The sequence below is a fragment of the Hemibagrus wyckioides genome, linkage group LG19 (genome assembly GCF_019097595.1).
Source record: "Hemibagrus wyckioides isolate EC202008001 linkage group LG19, SWU_Hwy_1.0, whole genome shotgun sequence".
NCBI lineage: Eukaryota > Metazoa > Chordata > Actinopteri > Siluriformes > Bagridae > Hemibagrus > Hemibagrus wyckioides.
In genome coordinates this window covers 17,676,697-17,695,000 of record NC_080728.1, presented here as the reverse complement: position 1 = coordinate 17,695,000, position 18,304 = coordinate 17,676,697, and the positions used below count along the sequence as shown (strand labels likewise).

The following is an 18,304-nucleotide window of genomic DNA, read 5'->3' as shown; positions in this document are numbered from 1 at the left end:
TACAGGTGAGTGCAAAAGTTTGTGCACCCCAACAGACTTTAAATGCATTGTGCAAGGAATACAGTATATCGTTTTTATCATGAAATATTTCTTACAAATAGAGGGACATTTCTTTCCATTCAAAATCCATTGGGGTGTGTAAACTCTTGCACTCATTAGAACAGAGTGCAAAAGTTTGTGCACCCCAATGGATTTTTGATTGTACTGTACGATATCCATACAGATTGTCCTCGTTTTCCAAACTCCGTTAGGGTGTGCAAACTTTTGCACTTACTACAGGGGTACTATTCTTTCCATTGAGAATTCATTGGGTTGTGAAAACTTTTGCACTGATGTGTAAATTTATGAGTGTAAATTGTTTGCACACCCCAATGGACTCTGGGGATAAAGAGAATTGTCCGTATGTACCAGTATTTGTGAGAATATTCCATGGTAATATAACGTATATGTAATGTTTGCCGAGAAACGATAAAAAAAATAAAAATAAATAAATGTACGTGTTCATGCAGCAAAAATAGAGGAAAAAGAACAGAAAAATTAGGATTCACATAGATTTTCCAAAACAGGTGGATTGATGACTCTAAATTGTCCCTAGGTGTGAAGGAGTGTGTGAATGAGTGGAGTCTCTGAGGCTCTGACCAGGATAAAGCGCTCACTCGACTCCAGTAGAAGAATGAGCGATGAGGGGAAAACCTGTGGAACCTCACGCAGTAAATGTCAACACTATAAATTACATTCCTGCAGAATGTCTTCTTCATTTTGTCCTAAGGTTATGGAAACATTTGCAGGATCGCAGCCACGTGCCGAACCAGCATAACTGCACAAAGTTCACTTCTTTTGCTAACTATTTAAAATCCATGGGGGACATGAGGGCAGAAGGGCGCAATGATCTATAGACTATTATTCCTGCTGAAGAGCTTCATAGAATAACTTCTACGATCTCCAGATTGCACTATAAACACAGATTCTAATCAAATTATAATAATAGTGTTGTATAATAAAGTCTAAAATGATAGAATTTCGTACCCCTGCCTTTCACCCAATGTGTGCTGGGATAGGCCCCAGCAGATCCCCATGACCCTAATTAGGAATAAAGTGGGTATAGAAAATGGATAGATGGATGGATGGATGGATGGATAGATGGATGGATGATAGAATTTCCCAGATTTCTATGTGGAATAATCCAGAATTCTTCTTTTATTCAGCAATTATTTTGTAGCCGTGGGTTTGAGAATCTCTCTCTCTCTCTCTCTTTCTGCCGCACTTCACACCGCATCCACTTTACTGCAGTGTCCTTTCTTATTCCCCTCGTTCTTTTTTCCCTTTTTTTGTTGCCTATGACAAAAAACAGAGCTGCCTGGAAAATTAATGAGCACACTGCAAACAGAGCGAACACTGACCCCCACCTCTTCCATCCCACACACACACACACACACACACACACACACAAACACACACAGGCGCACCTAGCTGGATCATTTCCATTCACTTTAGTGCAAATAGGCCGGGGAATAAAGCAAGCTTGTATATGTTTATTGCTTTAGACAGGCACAAAAGGTGCAGGGCAGCCAGCAGATACAAACAAGCCAATATGATTCACGTCAGCAACGTGCCCTCGCCCAGGAGCACAGCCTCGCCCTGAGGAACAGCAGGCCCCTGTTTCCCCTATTTATACTCACACTCTTCTCTTTTTTCGTTTTATTTCGGCAGGTATACACGCCTCGTTTTGCACGTGTTTTTCCTGGCAGGTGTTTAAGCTAAACTAAAAACGTGATGATCGTTATAGAATTTAGATCTGCGTATGAAGGGTCAGTTTCCGGCCTAGCTCTCACCTATTCGTGTTGGAGGTGTTTTTCTGAAGCTTGGCTAGGTTTAAACTAAAGGTTTGACTTTTACATCGTTAAAGCTGTTGCTTCTAAAGTCAAGGATTCCAGCCTCAGAACCACCAAGCTGCCGAGTTGAGCCCTAAAGCAAATCCTTTCTGCTCCAGAGCACTGCATCATAACTGCCCCTGCGCTCTGACCCCAACTTCCTAAGCTGGGATATACGAAGAAAAATATTACACTCTGCTGTAATTTATATGTGAAGAAAAATAAAGGCTTCTTCTGCTACTAGTTTGTGTATAACCTAAGGTTAAAAAACCACTGGACTTCATCAGCTCAGAGACAAAATATTCTCAAAACGTAACATCTGGACTCCAGTTACGATACGATCTCATGCACGGTGATATTAAACATAGTCCTGCTGTTGTCGTGATTGTTGTCATGAACTGTGTCTGAGCTTACATTTAAATAGAAAGTCCAAAAGTTTGTACAGAACTTCTGGTAGGTTTGAAGACTACATGAGAAGTAGTTAAAGAAAAAAAATAAACAAAAAGTACAGTGGAACCTTGGCATATGAATGTCCTCCATTATGAATTTTCACCTTAAGAATTAAAATTTGCATCGGCATACGAAGCATTTTTGGCATTCGACCGAACCGAACTGAACGCCGGCTAAGTTGCGCGTACGTCCAGGAGCCATTCAAAACTTGTTAGCGTCAATCCAAGCGAAGCTAACCGAAGCAAGTTTACGAATTTTACTAATTAAGTTTCATTCAGTGGAAGCTGTTGGAAAGAGTCAACCCACGATACCAACGTTGCCTTCAGCATCCGTTCAAAGGCTAGGTGATTTTTCTTGTGTTTTTTGTTGACAGATTGGTGGTGTGGGCGGTCTGTTCTATTTTTAGCCCAAGCTTGGTGGCATGACTTCCTGTGAGGACCCTTGACATGGAATGCTTGTTTGGGTCAGTTCTTTGTAAGCAGCCATACAGTTTCCATACACTTCGTATTGGAAATATTGGTCATATTTTTGGGCGGCTGGAACGGATTATCTGCATTTACATTATTTCTTATGGGAAAATTCGTCTCGCAATACAGATTTTCACCTTAAGAACTCGCCTCCAGCACGAATTAAATTCATATGCCGAGGTTCCACTGTTCCACTGCTCTAGATTTAAACAGTTGAGGCACAGCGTCACACGGTCCGACACTGACCCCACTGTTTCCTTTGGTAGCTTTCATTCCTCCGGATGTCTCCAAGCAAGAAGACTTATTTCTCCATCTATTAAAGTTTCATCTCGGTATGAGCCAGTCTGGCACATCAGGAGCGGTTTAGCTGATGCTGTTATGCTTCGCAATTTAAAAAGAGCACTTAAGAGCATGCTGAAAAGCTGAACTCGTCCTCTGTCTTTGGGAAATTGGCCTCAAAGCCTCCTGTCAGCTGCTATGGACACACTGAGCTTTGTCTTTATGATAATTGGTGTGTTGGCTCGTCTTCCAGCATCAGCATTAGCTTTATACCTAAAACCATAAATCAGAGGATTTCAGCTCTAGTAGGATTGCTGATCGCCGCTAAAAGTTGATGGATGATGATGACTGATAATGTCGTGTTGGAACACAGTGCATGAATCAGTGGTTTAAATAAAAAAAAAAAATCTGACTAGCTCAGTATAACCAAGTAAAAAAAATCTACCAGTAAGTTTTAATGCAGTTCTGAAATAAATTATTAAATAAACCGGTTAATGTAAATGAATAAACTGAGACATTAGAAGGTAACATCTCATTGTGTCCGATTTTTAATGGTTCAGTCTTATTCTTATTTCTTTACAGAAGATTTTAAAAAGTGCTAAATCTGCAGTGTGTAACTGAGTGTTTTCTGCCCCCTAGTGGACACATGAATAAATCATAAACACCAATTGGACAGAACAGGCTGAGGACTCTGCAGTTTTATTTTCTGTGGAAAATCAGCAGCATGTAAATCATTCTATGTAATACAGGGTCAGAGAGCAGGATGTAGTGTACAAATACACACACACACACACACACACACACAAACACACACACACATACAGTATATATACAAACATACACATGCAAACATACATACACATAAATACGTACACACACACACACACATATACGCGCACCCATACACACACATACATACACATATACACAAACACACGCACACACATTCACATAGACATATACACATGCACACATACATACACACATATACACACACACACACATACACATTCATGCATACACATATAAAATACATACACACTCATATATGTACGCACACATACAGTACACACACATATAGATGGATGGATGGATGGATGGATAGATAGATAGATAGATAGATAGATAGATAGATAGATAGATAGATAGATAGATAGATAGATAGATAGATAGATAGATAGATGGAGGGAGGGAGGGAGGGAGGGAGGGACGGAGGGTGGGAGGGAGAGAGTGAGGGACGGACGGACGGACGGATGGATGGATGGATAAATACACAGATAGATGGATGGGTAGATGGATGGATGGATGGATGGATGGATGGATGGATGGATGGATGGATGGATGGATGGATAGATAGATAGATAGATAGATAGATAGATAGATAGATAGATAGATAGATAGATAGATAGATAGATAGATAGAAAGTCATATAAAGTAATGTAAAGTAATGTGTGCAGATTATATGCAGTTGTTCTGAAACAAATGATCCGAGTCTGATCAAGCGTTTGTGTGTGTGTGTGTGTGTGTTTCCTCCTTTCAGCCTACCTCTGAGGTTTTGGGTGAACGTGATTAAAAATCCCCAGTTTGTGTTCGACATCCATAAGAGCAGCATCACGGACGCCTGCTTGTCTGTCGTGGCTCAGACCTTCATGGACTCCTGCTCCACATCCGAGCACCGCCTGGGTAAAGACTCGCCCTCCAACAAGCTGCTGTACGCCAAGGACATCCCCAGCTACAAGAGCTGGGTGGAGAGGTGAGAGCACACAGTCAAGTGTGTGTGTGTGTGTGTGTGTGTGTGATTTTATTATTGACAACCTTGCCTCTGGAAAGCAGGTCACTGAAGGAGATGATGTTAGCGTGTCGGTGGTTTGCTTGACAGCGTGTTTACACTCCATCACTCCTTTCACGCTAATAGCGCTCTGCTATACTGAGCGAGTTGCATAATTCAAGCTTTAATTGTTGTAAAGCTGTGGATTTGTGGTCAGAAGTCTCACAGACTGTAGGTAATAAACTACAGTGCAGCGTGTCAGAGCCTCTGGGAAATTTGCACCATTAATGAAGGGCACATTTCCAGCTAAATGAAATAAAGGATGTAGACATTTAGCATTGTGCTGGCCTAAACACACACACACACACACACACACATACACACACATACACAAGGTAGGTAGGGAGGGAAGGAGGGAGGGAAGGAAGGAAGGAATTGAGGTAGGGAAGGAGGGAGGGAGGGAGGGAGGGAGGGAGGAAGGGAGGGAAGGAAGGAAGGAATTGAGGCAGGGAAGGAAGGAAGGAATTGAGGGAGGGAGGGAGGGAAGGAAGGAAGGAAGGAAGGAAGGAAGGAAGGAAGGAAGGAAGGAAGGAATTGAGGCAGGGAAGGAAGGAATTGAGGCAGGATTTCTTTGGAAAATCAGCAGCATGTAAATCATCAGGAAGGAAGGCAGGAAGGAAGGAATTGAGGGACGGAAGGAAGAAAGAGAAAGAAAGAAAGAAAGAAAGAAAGAAAGAAAGAAAGAAAGAAAGAAAGAAAGAAAGAAAGAAAGAAAGAAAGAAAGAAAGAAAGAAAGAAAGAAAGAAAGAAAGAAAGAAAGAAATGTACATCAGCGTTTGCTAAATTGCTTTGTAAATGATTAATGCTGTTCTTTCTGTGTGTTTATATATGCAGTGAATAAAGGGGCTTGGTGTGAGGAAGAGCGATAAATATGCAAAGTTTTATTTATTTATTTGTCTGATATTAACTGAAATCAGGGCCATGTCTCACATACATTCCACAGAAAGCCTTGTAGCTATAATTGCCTCGGTGGCAGATAAATTGCTGCTTTGATTGCTTTGGTGTGGAGCGAGTGTTTCGACGCTGCTGCACTGATCTCGCCTCTGGCACGAATAACACCAGTGCGGCTCGAACCGACGGACGCTGACAGGAGCAATCAGCTCAGGAACTTTTACCCCATACGTCTAAAGAGCGCTTTTTGGTTATTTGGTGTTTTGAGACAGAATTATTTATTGGCACACTTGATTTAAAAAATATAAATGTATAACACACTAAAAGTCTATTTACACTGCAATTAACCCCGGGTTCCCATCGTTCTACACCCCGCTTTTACCCCCGGGGTAGAGGAAGGTTTCCACGTGTAATTTAGAAGCAGTGTTATGAAGCACAGGGTTATGAAACTCTATCTGGTGCAGAATCATCATGGCTTTTACAGAGTAAACTCTACATCATGGTGTTAAAGGTGTTGGATGGCTGGATGGAAGGATGGATGGATGGATGGATGGATGGATGGATGGATGGAAGGATGGATGGATGGTTGGATGGGTTTGTTCATGTTTATGAAGGATGCCAATAATTTTGGAATTGACATTATGTAGGATCTTCTATAGATGGAGAATGAAGGATCAGGTCTCTGATCTCTCTCTCTCTCTCTCTCTCTCTCTCTCTGTGTGTGTGTGTGTGTGTGCGCATGTGTGTGTAACTGAGTAGAGCTATTCTCTGCGGTTCCACTAGGGGGCAAACTAGAGCAATAAACTCAGCAATATATAGACCTTTTATTATTTATCATTTTTCTTACATTTTTGTTTTTTTCCGAATGCAGACACATACTTTAGTTGAAATGGTGAACAACTGGAGTAAATGTATGTCACAATGGCTGCAGCGTCCCTCGATACACAAATAATTCACTAATTTCCCCGCTGTTGTGATTGTGAGAAAGATATGGCTTTATTTTAACATATAATTCATGTTATATGTTATATATAATTATAATGTAATTTAATAATGTTTCATTTTTAAGCCAACAAATTTGTCGGTTATTGTGTTTTAGTGTTTTTTCAGAGGAAGTTATCCAGGTCAAAATGTTCAGTATCACTCGTAACAAAAGTTACTGGACCACCAGCTAATGATCCATCACCAGATTTTACAGCATGATTTTTTTTTTCCATATAATGATGCCCTTTTCACATGCCAATGGTGTTAATGGTGTCCATTTTACGCTCATTTACCCGCAACAGACTCGTCCACCTGGGGCTTTTACATTTTTTACATCTGCATTTTGTGGATTTTTCTACCAAAAAAATGTGGAAACTGATTTCCTTTTTCTTTTCTTTTTTTGGATGGATGGATGGATGATGGTTGGATGATGGATTGAAGGATGGATGGCTGGATGAAAGGAAGGAAGGAAGGAAGGAAGGGTGGATGGATGGATGGATGGGTGGGTGGGTGGGTGGGTGGTTGGAAGGAAGGAAGGGTGGATGGATGGATGGATGGATGGATGGATGGATGGATGGATGGATGGACGATGGATGGAAGGATGGATGGATGGACAGACGGACAGGTGGGTTAGTGGGTGGATGGACGGGTGGTTGGATGGAAGGATGGATGGATGGGTGGGTGGACGGGTGGGTGGACGGGTGGATGGTTGGACAGATGGGTGCCAATAATTTTGGAATTGGCATTATGTGTGATCTCCTATAGATTCTAGAATAAAGGGTCAGCTCTCTTTGGATGGATGGATGGATGGATGGATAGATGGGTTTGTTCACGTTTATGAAGGGTGCCAATAATTTTGGAATTGACATTTTGTAGGATCTTCTATAGATGGAGGATCAGGTCTCGGATCTCTCTCTCTCTCTCTCTCTCTCTCTCTCTCTCTCATCTCTGTATTACTTCTTCTCCTTTTTTTCACTCTCTCTGTCTCTCTTTCTGTCTCTCCTGCTTTTCTCTCTCTCTCTCTCTCTCTCTCTGTCTCTCTGTCTGATTCTCACACTGAACACTCTCTCTTGGATCTGGCTGATGATGGTCCCATGGTGCATTGCAGCATACGCCTGACTCTCAAAGTGGTCACAGCGAACTGGCGTGCTGTGAATTGGAAACACACACACACACACACACACACACACACACACACACACATACAAAGTCGAGGTGTCCACGAGTTGGCTCGGAATGGGAATTAAAAATGTAAATGACCTGCTTTAATTAAAGACTTGACAGTGACACTGCAGCTGCTGCTGACAGTGACGGATTGCTTCGAGCTTCGAGCCTCCTGAACACAGAAGGCCGTGTGTGTGTGTGTGTGTGTGTTTACGTGCATGCTTGCATTAAGCACACTTTAGCTATTCCTGGCATTCTATAGCCTTTTTTTTCCCGATGCCTCTAAAACAGCTTTTGAAGGACATGGGCTTATTAAGAGTCACCATCGTTCCCCATCTTCTGCAGCTGCGCAGCCACTGAGACTAAATATCGGTTTCTGGGAGACGAGACAGCTGTCAATCAAAGTCTTTACGCTTCCCTGCTGAGCGCAAAACGACCTCATGTTACTGTTCACACACAAACATGTCACGGCTCTCAGATGCTTAATCATTATGTATATTTCTATGTGTGTGTGTGTGTTTTCAGATACTACTCAGACATCAATAAGATGCCCGCCATCAGCGACCAGGATATGAACGCTTACCTGGCCGAGCAGTCCCGTATGCACATGAACGAGTTCAACACCATGAGCTCCCTCAGCGAGATCTACTCCTACGTGGGAAAGTATGCAGAGGAGGTACGAGGCTTAAATTAGTCTTCCAATGCAAATTCATCGGTGTTTGTCAGCGTGTTTGCACTTCGGAGCTGTCGCAGGCCACCTAGATCTAAACCTCCTACTTACAATATGTTCAGTCTGTTTATTAAGAATGGAAATAATGCAGCGCCGCAAACACATGCAGCCTTTCGGGTGAAAGTCAGTAAGGAGTGAATTAGTGCTTTAATAAGTCTGAAGAGACAGATCCACTGCTCGGGTGTGTTAGGATAGCATGCATCCTCTTTGGATTAGGGCAAAAGACGTGTAGAAAACGGTTCATAATTTATTTACGTTTGATAGAAACCCAGTATCTGCCTGAGAACATCATCCACACAGTGAAGCATGCTGGTGGTGGCATTCTCAACGTGATTTATTCATTTATTTTAATTAAATCAGTGATTCCGTTTATAGAGGTTACAACTTTTAGTTAGAATCACCGAGACATGTAGGTTTTGTACTTAAAGTGGAAACTTCTCATGTTCTTCTTATGTGTATATATATATATATATCCTATTTATAATCCTCTTTATATATCACTCACATAGCTGTATATCTATTCATAATTTATCGTAAATATACCACTATGCACCAATGGTTAGATGCTAACTGCATTTCATTGGCTTTAATCTAATCTAATCTAATATTACTATGTCCTGTTATTTATTTTCAACAACCCATCACTATCGACCATCTATATACAACTGCGACAGCAACTGCCTAAAGAAAATGAGTCAAAAATTAATAACCAGGGAAAGAGAAACAACCAAGCAGCCAGTTTTTACAGTGAAGCATGGTGGTGGTGGTGGCATCATTTTGAGGACACTACCATCACCATGTGTCATGGCGGTTCTAAGTAAAAGTTGTAACCTCTATAAAGCAAAGCAGCAGCCGTTGAACGAATCACTAATTCAGTTATCTGTATAGCGCTTTTCAACAATGTCACAAAGCCGGTTTAAGGAAATATATCAATGCAGGATATAAAATCTATCCGTAATGAGCAAGCCAAAGGCGACGTAGGTGAGGAAACACTTCCAGAGACTCTATCAGGAAGCCACTTTGAGAGGATTAAAGGGTTAAGTGGATGAAAATAGGATTTGTTACCCAAACGAGGAATGTTATGTATTTAGACTTCATCCATTTTAGTTTAGAAGAGGGTTAAATAGCAAGCTGTTCACCGTGCACCACATTTTCAGCAGAATCCCCAGTGTTTAATTGGCTCTCTTCTCGTGTCCAGCTGGACGTAAATGAACACTGTAGGTGTTAACGCAGCACTCGAGGTGTTAATCCAGCACTGAGGAGTTTGCTGTGGGGTTCAGTTGGCACGGTCGCAGCAATGTTCCTTACAAACAAATGCAGAGAGCCGTGTCGGTTTGTTTCTCCTCGTTCAGGGGAAAATGACACGTTGGCATGTTGTTTTTCGTTGTGTGACTGACGTGGACTCTGATCTTATCGGCAGATTGTGTGCGCGCTGGAGGAGGACGACAGCGCCAGGAAACAGAGACTGGCCTTCAAGCTGGAACAGGTGGTCGCCTTCATGAGCCTGGAGAGCTGAGGACCACGTTTCCCAGAGCGCACTGGGACCGCCGTCAGAAAACCAGAGGGGAAAAAAAAAAAAAACCGAGCCGTGCCTGAGCACCTGTACATCTTCTGTTTTCTCGCAAACTTCCTTCCTATCTACCAAGCAAACAAGAATCCGCATCATATTCAAGCTCTGCTTCCTAGATGACTAGAAACGGGCCGAGGAGGAGGAGACCTTCGTGTTACGTTACCCAACATGCAACAGGGAGGAAGGGAGGGAAGGAGGAAGGGAGGGTCCGGGTATTATTCTTTTTTTTTTTTTTCTTTTTTTTGGGAGGGGTGTCTGGATGTGCTGCCTGCGAAACCCTCTCTCCTTCCCCAGGGGAGAAAAAAAATAACTAAAAATAATGTTACGTTTATGTTGCCTTTAAAAATGAATAGCTGTTAAGCGAAGTGTCTCACATCCACGACGTCGCTGTTCTCATTTTATCCACTAAGGTTGTGTGTGAGTCTAACTCTGTAGTACCAAAAAAGAAAACAGTGAAAGAACACACTTTTGGTACCAGAAATAAACTTGAAGTCCATTGAGTTTACAAAATGATTAAAAAAATAAATAAATAAAAGACACACTGGTGAATACGGAGCTCGTGGCACGTCTGGGACACACGTGAGAAACTGGACCTTTGCTAAGGAAAGGAGCGCGAGGAGATAAAAAGACACTGATGAATCGCCTCTGATGAAAGCACACACACACACACACTCACACACACACACACCTTAGTCCAGCTGTAAGGGGCTTCCTCTGGGCTTTTTGTGGCTGAGGTTCTAAGGATCATCGTCCTCTTGGAAACAAGCACACGTTCTGTAGCTGCCTCAGATTCATAACCTCTGCTAGAATTTAGTCGCTGATACGGGGATCGTCACGTCGCGGGGAAAGGAATCGAGGTCGTTCACTGCCACAGAGTTTGCAGTCACACAAATCACACACAAGAGGATGAAGAAAAAAAATATAAATAACCAAAGGAGATGATGATGATGATGAAGTGACGATTTTTTGTTTTTAAGGTGGCAGAAACCCGGACACTCAACCAAAGGTCTGTCTGCTATCTGATCTGAGCGGAAAAAGAATAAAAAATTTAAAAAAAAAAAAAAAGAAAACCCTTGCCGATAAGACTTTCTTTGTACACGTCAGGAACAAAGCGCGTGTAAAGCGGACTCTTCTTCTTTTCGGCGGGGGGGAACAAAAAATTTAAAAAAAACAAGCCCCCGTGAGAGAAACGATGGACACGAAAAAAAGTAAATAAAGTGATACCGATACAGACACCACACCTCTGAAGCACCGTTCTGTCCTTCAGCCTCTGACCTTTCTTTTGCCTTGACAGCGTGCTCCATGTGGTGATTTGAAACCAATGTGTGGAGATCCACCTTTGGGTACTTTAATCGGCTTTTTTTTAAGCGCATGTACTTGGATTTAAAACTTGATTAAAAATGAACAAAAGGAAAAAAAAAAAAAAGAAAAAAAAAAAGACGACGACGACGACAACAACGGAACCTTAGAGAAAAATTAAGCCTTGCTAAAAACGATGATGTGGATGTCTTCTTTTCTTTCTTTTGCTTGGAAGAACAAGACAGGGAGATGAAAATAAAACAAAAACAAAAAAAAAAATAAAAATAACAATCCGTCCATCTAAAGCCGCAAACTTCTGTTAAGGTGGAACCTTTATCCGACTCAGCCGGTCATCCTCATGTTTTTTGGTGAAAAGTGTTAAATAAACAGTTATAATACTGATAATAAGATCGATAGCGTAATCGAGTATAGTATATTATACCCTCTGCATGTTGACCTATTTGGATGTTATGAAATGAAACTGCCTTGCAAATCCAAGCTATTTATCTGATACTACTAGGAATTTCTGAAGTTTAAAAAAGGACAAAAAAAGGAAAAAAAAAAAAAAAAACTTTGTTTAGATGATCAACGGTTAGACGTCACGAATTCATCCGTCATGAAGAAACGTCGCAGTCCCTCAGGTAGATTGTTTAGCCGTTAGCCGTTATCGTTCGTGTTCACGTTGAACAGCTGCACAATAAACTGATACTGTTACTGCTGCACCATGAAAAACATGCAAACTTTACGTTGGGTTTTTTTTTTTTAAATATATATATATATACACCGTTCCAAGTCTGTCTCCTGACCAGGACTGTTTACTGAGATATGTTGGGGTTTTGTTTGTTTGTTTGTTTTTTTGTAGCTAGTTTTATCATTGTGGTGCTTCAAACTGAGAGTAAACATATTACGTAGTTCAATTCGTGGGGAAACAAAAAAAGCATCAAAACACATCGTTACGGCAAGACAAAAATAACACAAGGCATATGTTCTGTGACGAGGTTCTGCCGCAGAACCCGGAGGCGTGGTGTAGGTTCCACGCAGAACTTTTCGTCCAAGCGGAAAAAATTCTTAAGGCTGATTTCACACTCGATGTTTTTATTTTGTTTTATTTTTTTATTTTTTCCTCCATAATTGCTGATGTGATGCAGACATTTTTGTTTTATAAATAAATAAATGAAAAAGCACTGCCGCTTAGGTTTTATGGGTCGCACTGAAACTTCCAGGGCAGAAAGAAGTCCGACGTTTAAGATCCACAAGAGACGTAGAGGACAAAATGCTGAGAAAAGTGAGACGACGTGTAGATTTGCCGGTTTTCCCGATGAAAAATAAAATCTTTAGGATGAGAGTTTAGAAGGTTTAGGACGTTGCTTTTCCAGGTCGACACCGTTTCCGATGCTAATCACACAGCAGACCCACACAGCAGGCTAAGAGAAGTACCTAGCTGATGCTAGCTAGAACATGAGGGAGGAGCCGTCGCTATGGTTACGATGTTCATGTCAGCCAAAGAAAACAGTGTGAAAACAGCCTAAAGATGCGACCTGTCATTACAAAAAAAACAAAAAAAAAACCAACACGAATATAGTCTATTTTACCGCATATTTTTCATGACGAGATTCTAAAAATAAATGAAATCTTATTAAGCCTCGAACATTCTCACTCGTTTCAAGCTTGTAAATGAATATATGATGTTTGTATTGTAGATAATTCTGCTTTTAGAAATAAACAGAAGACGTTATCTGACAATGAAACAAATCTGAGACGAGTCTGAGACGAGAATCTGAGACGAGACGAGACGTCCAAACGTTACGGCTTAATGATCGTATTGGTTTTAGTTTTGATTTTAAACCCATGATGAAGTTTTTTCTTTCGGTAGCTTTTGATAAAATTCAGGATATTTTTTACGTGGGAAGGTTTTCCCGTTCACATTAGCGCGCTAATCCAGTTTCGTTTTCAGGTTCTTGTTTTCTCCAGGGTGTAGTGAGAGTTCCAATAAAGCACCAGATGAATGTAAATAATCGAGGTCCTGATTGCCTTTTGCCTAGAAATGTAGTGCGTTTTCGTTTGCCTCGTAATTCGTTCGCCTCGTAATTCGTTTCCTGTTTTCATGTCCGTGACTGGGTTGAGCTCCGCTCTTTAAAACGCTCACGTGTTTTGAAGCGTCGCCGAAACGCGCAGGGGTATCAGGAGGCGGAGCTCCCAACGCACGAGTCCTTTACTTCTGTAAAAATATCCCACAGAAAGCGGTCCTAATTACCAAAAAGTTGAAACTGACGCCTGGGAAACTGCCAGAAGGCGTGTTGATCGAGATCGTCCAAGACGGTGGATCGTCCATCTTGAAGTCTTGAAGCGAGGACAGGATTCCGCTTAAACCGTCAGACTACCACTTTCAGTATTTACTTTAAAAAAGTGACTCGTTTTTTTGTAAAGGAAGCGACTGCCTCCGTGATACGCCTGGCCGTGTTCTGTTTTCTATCCATCTTTCACGTACTGCCACGTGTGGTTGGGTGAAGCCCAGCCGTCCGTCTGTCTGTCCGTCCGTCCGTCTGTCTGTCTGTCTGTAACGGACCTGATAAAGCTTCCACCTTTAACATTTTGTAAGACTTAAAAATGTCCTTCTAGCTCAGTGTTATAGCAGGTGTTTCAGACCCCCCCCCCCCCCCCCCCGTTAGAAAAGACTTTTACTATTTCCATATCGGACTGAGAGATAACAGAATTATCCTAACAGGAGAAAGAGAAAGAGAAGGGGAGGAAGGAGAGGAAGAGGAGGAGGAGGAGGAGGAGGAGGAGAAGTGAGACAGGCGGAAAGGCGAGCTTCTCTAACTTTGTTATAATTAATTGTATACCTGTGTATGTAAATATAATGCATTCCTATTTTGCAGTCAAGGACAAAATACTATTTGTAAAATAGAATAAACTTTATTATGAAAAATGCGTCTTGGTTTCAGCGTGTGGTTTTTGTGTCCATGTGTTTTAGCGAGCTGAGGATCAAGATAGTATAAGACCCGCGGTATAACGGCATCTACTTAAACTTAAACTCTGGGAAATATTTAAGTTTCCATGCTGAAAGTTTCTTTGGGGTTTACTGGAATGGGAAAAGAATCAACTACAATGTCCATAAAGTTTTTTTTTTAATTCTTCTACGGCAATTTGTCGTCTGTTTGTTTGTTTGTTTTTAAATGATCCCTTTATAGCTACATTTATAGCTCTCATCTAATTTATAGCAAGTTACAAAGACATTAAAATTAAGCCTCTGCAAATTCCCGTGCCCTGAAGACATCAGAAATCTCTTAGCTTCACCTCTGACTCTCGCTGACACTGGAGACTCCTTCCTAAGTGGTGGCTCAAGTTGGTTAAGGCTCTGGGTTGTTGCTCAGAGGATCGGGGTTCGAGCCCCAGCACCACCATGCTCCACTGTTGGGCACTTGAGCAAGGCCCTTAACCCTCTCTGCTCCAGGAGTGCTGTATCATAGCTGCCCCTGTGCTCTGACCCCAACTTCCTCAGCTGGGGTATGTAAAGTAAAGACTTCCACTGTGCTGTAATGTATGTGTGGTGATAATAGAGGCTTCATGCCGTCAGTTCTTCTTAAAATCCTAAATACAGAAAATTTCAACATCGACAACGAAACGTTTCTTAAGCCTCCCCGTGTAAGTTGTTTCATTAACACTTCCGGTGAAGTCTAATGACTTAGGAATGTGTTCATAGCATGTTATAAGGTATCAGTGAGGCATTACAGTCAGTCCATGCAGGATTTCAGATTTTGTAAGATCACAGAAATGAACACAAAATCAAGGCAAATCCCACGATATTCTGAGAAGCTTCAAAAATATTTCAACATGGCCGTAGACTTCTATTCACGTGCGTCTAGCATGAATACAGCTCTCATAGAAAGTCATTACAGATGTGTCTTCATTGGAAGGAGCTTAGAAAAAGAATCATGTGCTTGTTTTTTTTTTACCAATTCAAGGAGTTTTTTCAAAAAATCAATAAATAAAAACACAACAACCTGTGCGGAAACTCAGGGCGAAAAAAGGACTAAATCTAAAAACAAAAAACAACAAATATGTAAAATATATATATATACATATACACTACCAGTCAAAAGTTTGGACACACCTTTTAATTCAATATTTTTTGGGGTTTATTACATTCTAGAACAATACTGGAGATTTCAAAACTATGAAATAACACACATGGACTTAAGTAATCCATATGTAATGACAACAAAAAACAGTCAGTTGTTATTTTAAGACACGAAGGTCAGGTGTTCTGGAATAGTTCTTGCAAGAACAGTATTGTCAAGTGCATTTGCAAAACCCATCAAGCACCATGATGAAACTGGCTCACATGAAGACCATCCCAGTAAAGCAAGACCAAAACTGACCTCTGCTACAGAGAAGTTCATTTAGAGTGACCAGCCTCAGAAATCACCAATTAACAGCACCTCAGATTAGAGGCGTTATGAAGGCTTTACAGAATATATTTCTGTAAATAATATAATTGAATATATATATATATATATATATATATATATATATATATATATATATATATATATATATATATATATATATAATAATGACAATAAATAAAAAAAAAACAGCTAAAATCTAAAAAGCTAAACACAGCAAACATTTAAAAAAAATCTAAAAAGAAAAAAACACACAAAAAAATAAAATAAATAAAAACAACAAAAATATAAAAGAAAACATAGTATAAATCTAAAAAATACAGCAAAAATCTAAAACGGTATACAGCAAAAATGTAAAAAAAAAAAAATTTAAAAATCTAAAAAGAAAATAAAATAAAAAATCTAAAATAAAGAAAAACCAATCCAGCATCAATTACAAAAAACCCTCTAACTATAGGAAGCCATTACAGATTGTAGCACTGATTATAATGCATTCATAAACGCATTAAAAGTAATGCTCATAGCACTGTATATCTCCAGCTTCTTAATGCACTCAGAAAAACGGCTAATGAATTAGTGACTGATAAAAATAAAAATAAAAATAAAGACTGCATATAGTACATTCTATGAACATTCAAGTTCGTACTTTATATCATGGCTTTTGAATGAAAGCAGTATAACATGCTATGAATGCATTCATATGTCCTTATGCAAATGAGGGTAAAATGAAACGGGTTCATGTCGTTTCTATAGCAACAATAATGTGCATTATAATATAATATAATTCATATAAACCATATTCACTGTATAACTGCTGGTATAGCAATTGGATCAACACTTTCTGACCAATCAGCTTCGAGCATTTTATCCGCTGTGGATAAAAGTGTGAATCGACTTCTTCTTCTTCGGGTTTTTCCCTTTAGGGGTCTCCACAGCGAATCATCTCTCTCCATCTATCCCTATCTTCTGCATCCTCAACATTTACACCCACTAGCTTCATATCATCATTTATTCCATCCATATACCTCCTCTTTGTCCTTCCTCTTTGCCTCCTTCCTGGCAGCTCCATGTCCAACATTCTCCTACCAATATACTCACTCTCCCTCCTCTGAACATGTCCAAACCATCTTAATCTGTCCTCCCTAACTTTGTCCCCCAAACGTCCAACATGAGCCGTCCCTCTGATGTACTCGTTCCTAATCCTATCTGACCGTGTCCCTCCCAAAGAAAACCTCAACATGGATAAAAATGTGAGTGTGTTTAATATACTAGCACTAAGAAAAGTACACCAGGCGTAACTCTTCATTCAGTTTGCAATGCACCAGTAATATTATCAAACTTCTCATAATCAACTTGAACTTTATTTCTTACAGTACAGTGCATTATTTCTTACTTTTTTTGTGACCTTGTGCTCAAATGAACATTTCCAGCAAGCTGTTTTGAGAATAAAGTGAGCCTCTAGCCAGTGTTAGTATCTAGAGCTTTGAGTGTATTTACACACATAATGAACTTAATGCATTAATAACGCATTTCCTGTCATTAGAAACCATTTGTCTTAAATGATGCTGAAATAAAATGGTAGGTGGTGATTTTATAAGCAGGATTACACAATAAATAACCTGCAGATTCTTCTTACATGTAACTGTCTTTTTAGAGGATTTTTACTGAAGGTTTCTCCTGCTTGTTTGAGCTTTTTCGGGGGGGCTTGATTGATGAGTTGGTTCATTCTCAGTCTTGAGCACTCTGCTGCACTGGGATCCTGTCGATTTCCCAACAAATTACCAAGATTTTTCTTCATTAGCTGCAGAGAAAATCACTGGATTTCTTTTTCCCCACAGGTTTTAGCTCAGTTTCTCATCAAAGCATCACTAGACTCTCACTCTCACATGGGATCCTTGCTTCTAATACACACCGAGAGAAAGTTCTTGGAGGTTCTTCATATCAGGCCAGGAGTCTGTCTGACATCTTTCATTGACTCACCTTTCTCTGAATCTCTCTTACATCCGGATCCTGTGTCTTACGTCAGTTCAGTTTACTAAACCTGAGAATATAAATAAATGAGTTTGAAATATTCTGTATGCAGGAACACACTGAGATCCTCTACCTGTCCTTCTTGCTTGATGTAGACACCACAGGAAGTAACTCACTGGTGTTATTTTCTCACAGAATCCAAAGAATTTGTTTGTTCTCCAAAGAATTTCATATTTTATTAAATATTAATTTTAGATGATGAACTTTGTAACCAGAGTTTAGAGAAAAAATACTTTATTTTATTCAAGTATATATAGCATTCGACTTTTCGACTTTTAGAAAATATCACTTTTTCAGGATTTACAAAATGGACGTTTTATTTGCATCTCAG

The 18,304-nt window shown here is 40.3% G+C and overlaps 1 protein-coding gene across 1 annotated transcript in view; it reads left to right on the top strand.

The window, feature by feature from the left end:
• Positions 1 to 14,465, top strand: part of plxna4 (plexin A4) — a 318,824-nt gene extending 304,359 nt beyond the window's left edge. The window contains exons 30-32 of the mRNA XM_058416905.1: positions 4,608 to 4,820; positions 8,460 to 8,610; positions 10,085 to 14,465. Coding sequence (XP_058272888.1) covers positions 4,608 to 4,820; positions 8,460 to 8,610; positions 10,085 to 10,180 — 460 coding nt within the window. The 3' untranslated portion in view covers positions 10,181 to 14,465. The remainder of the gene's footprint in view (positions 1 to 4,607; positions 4,821 to 8,459; positions 8,611 to 10,084) is intronic.
• Positions 14,466 to 18,304: the final 3,839 nt, after the last annotated feature.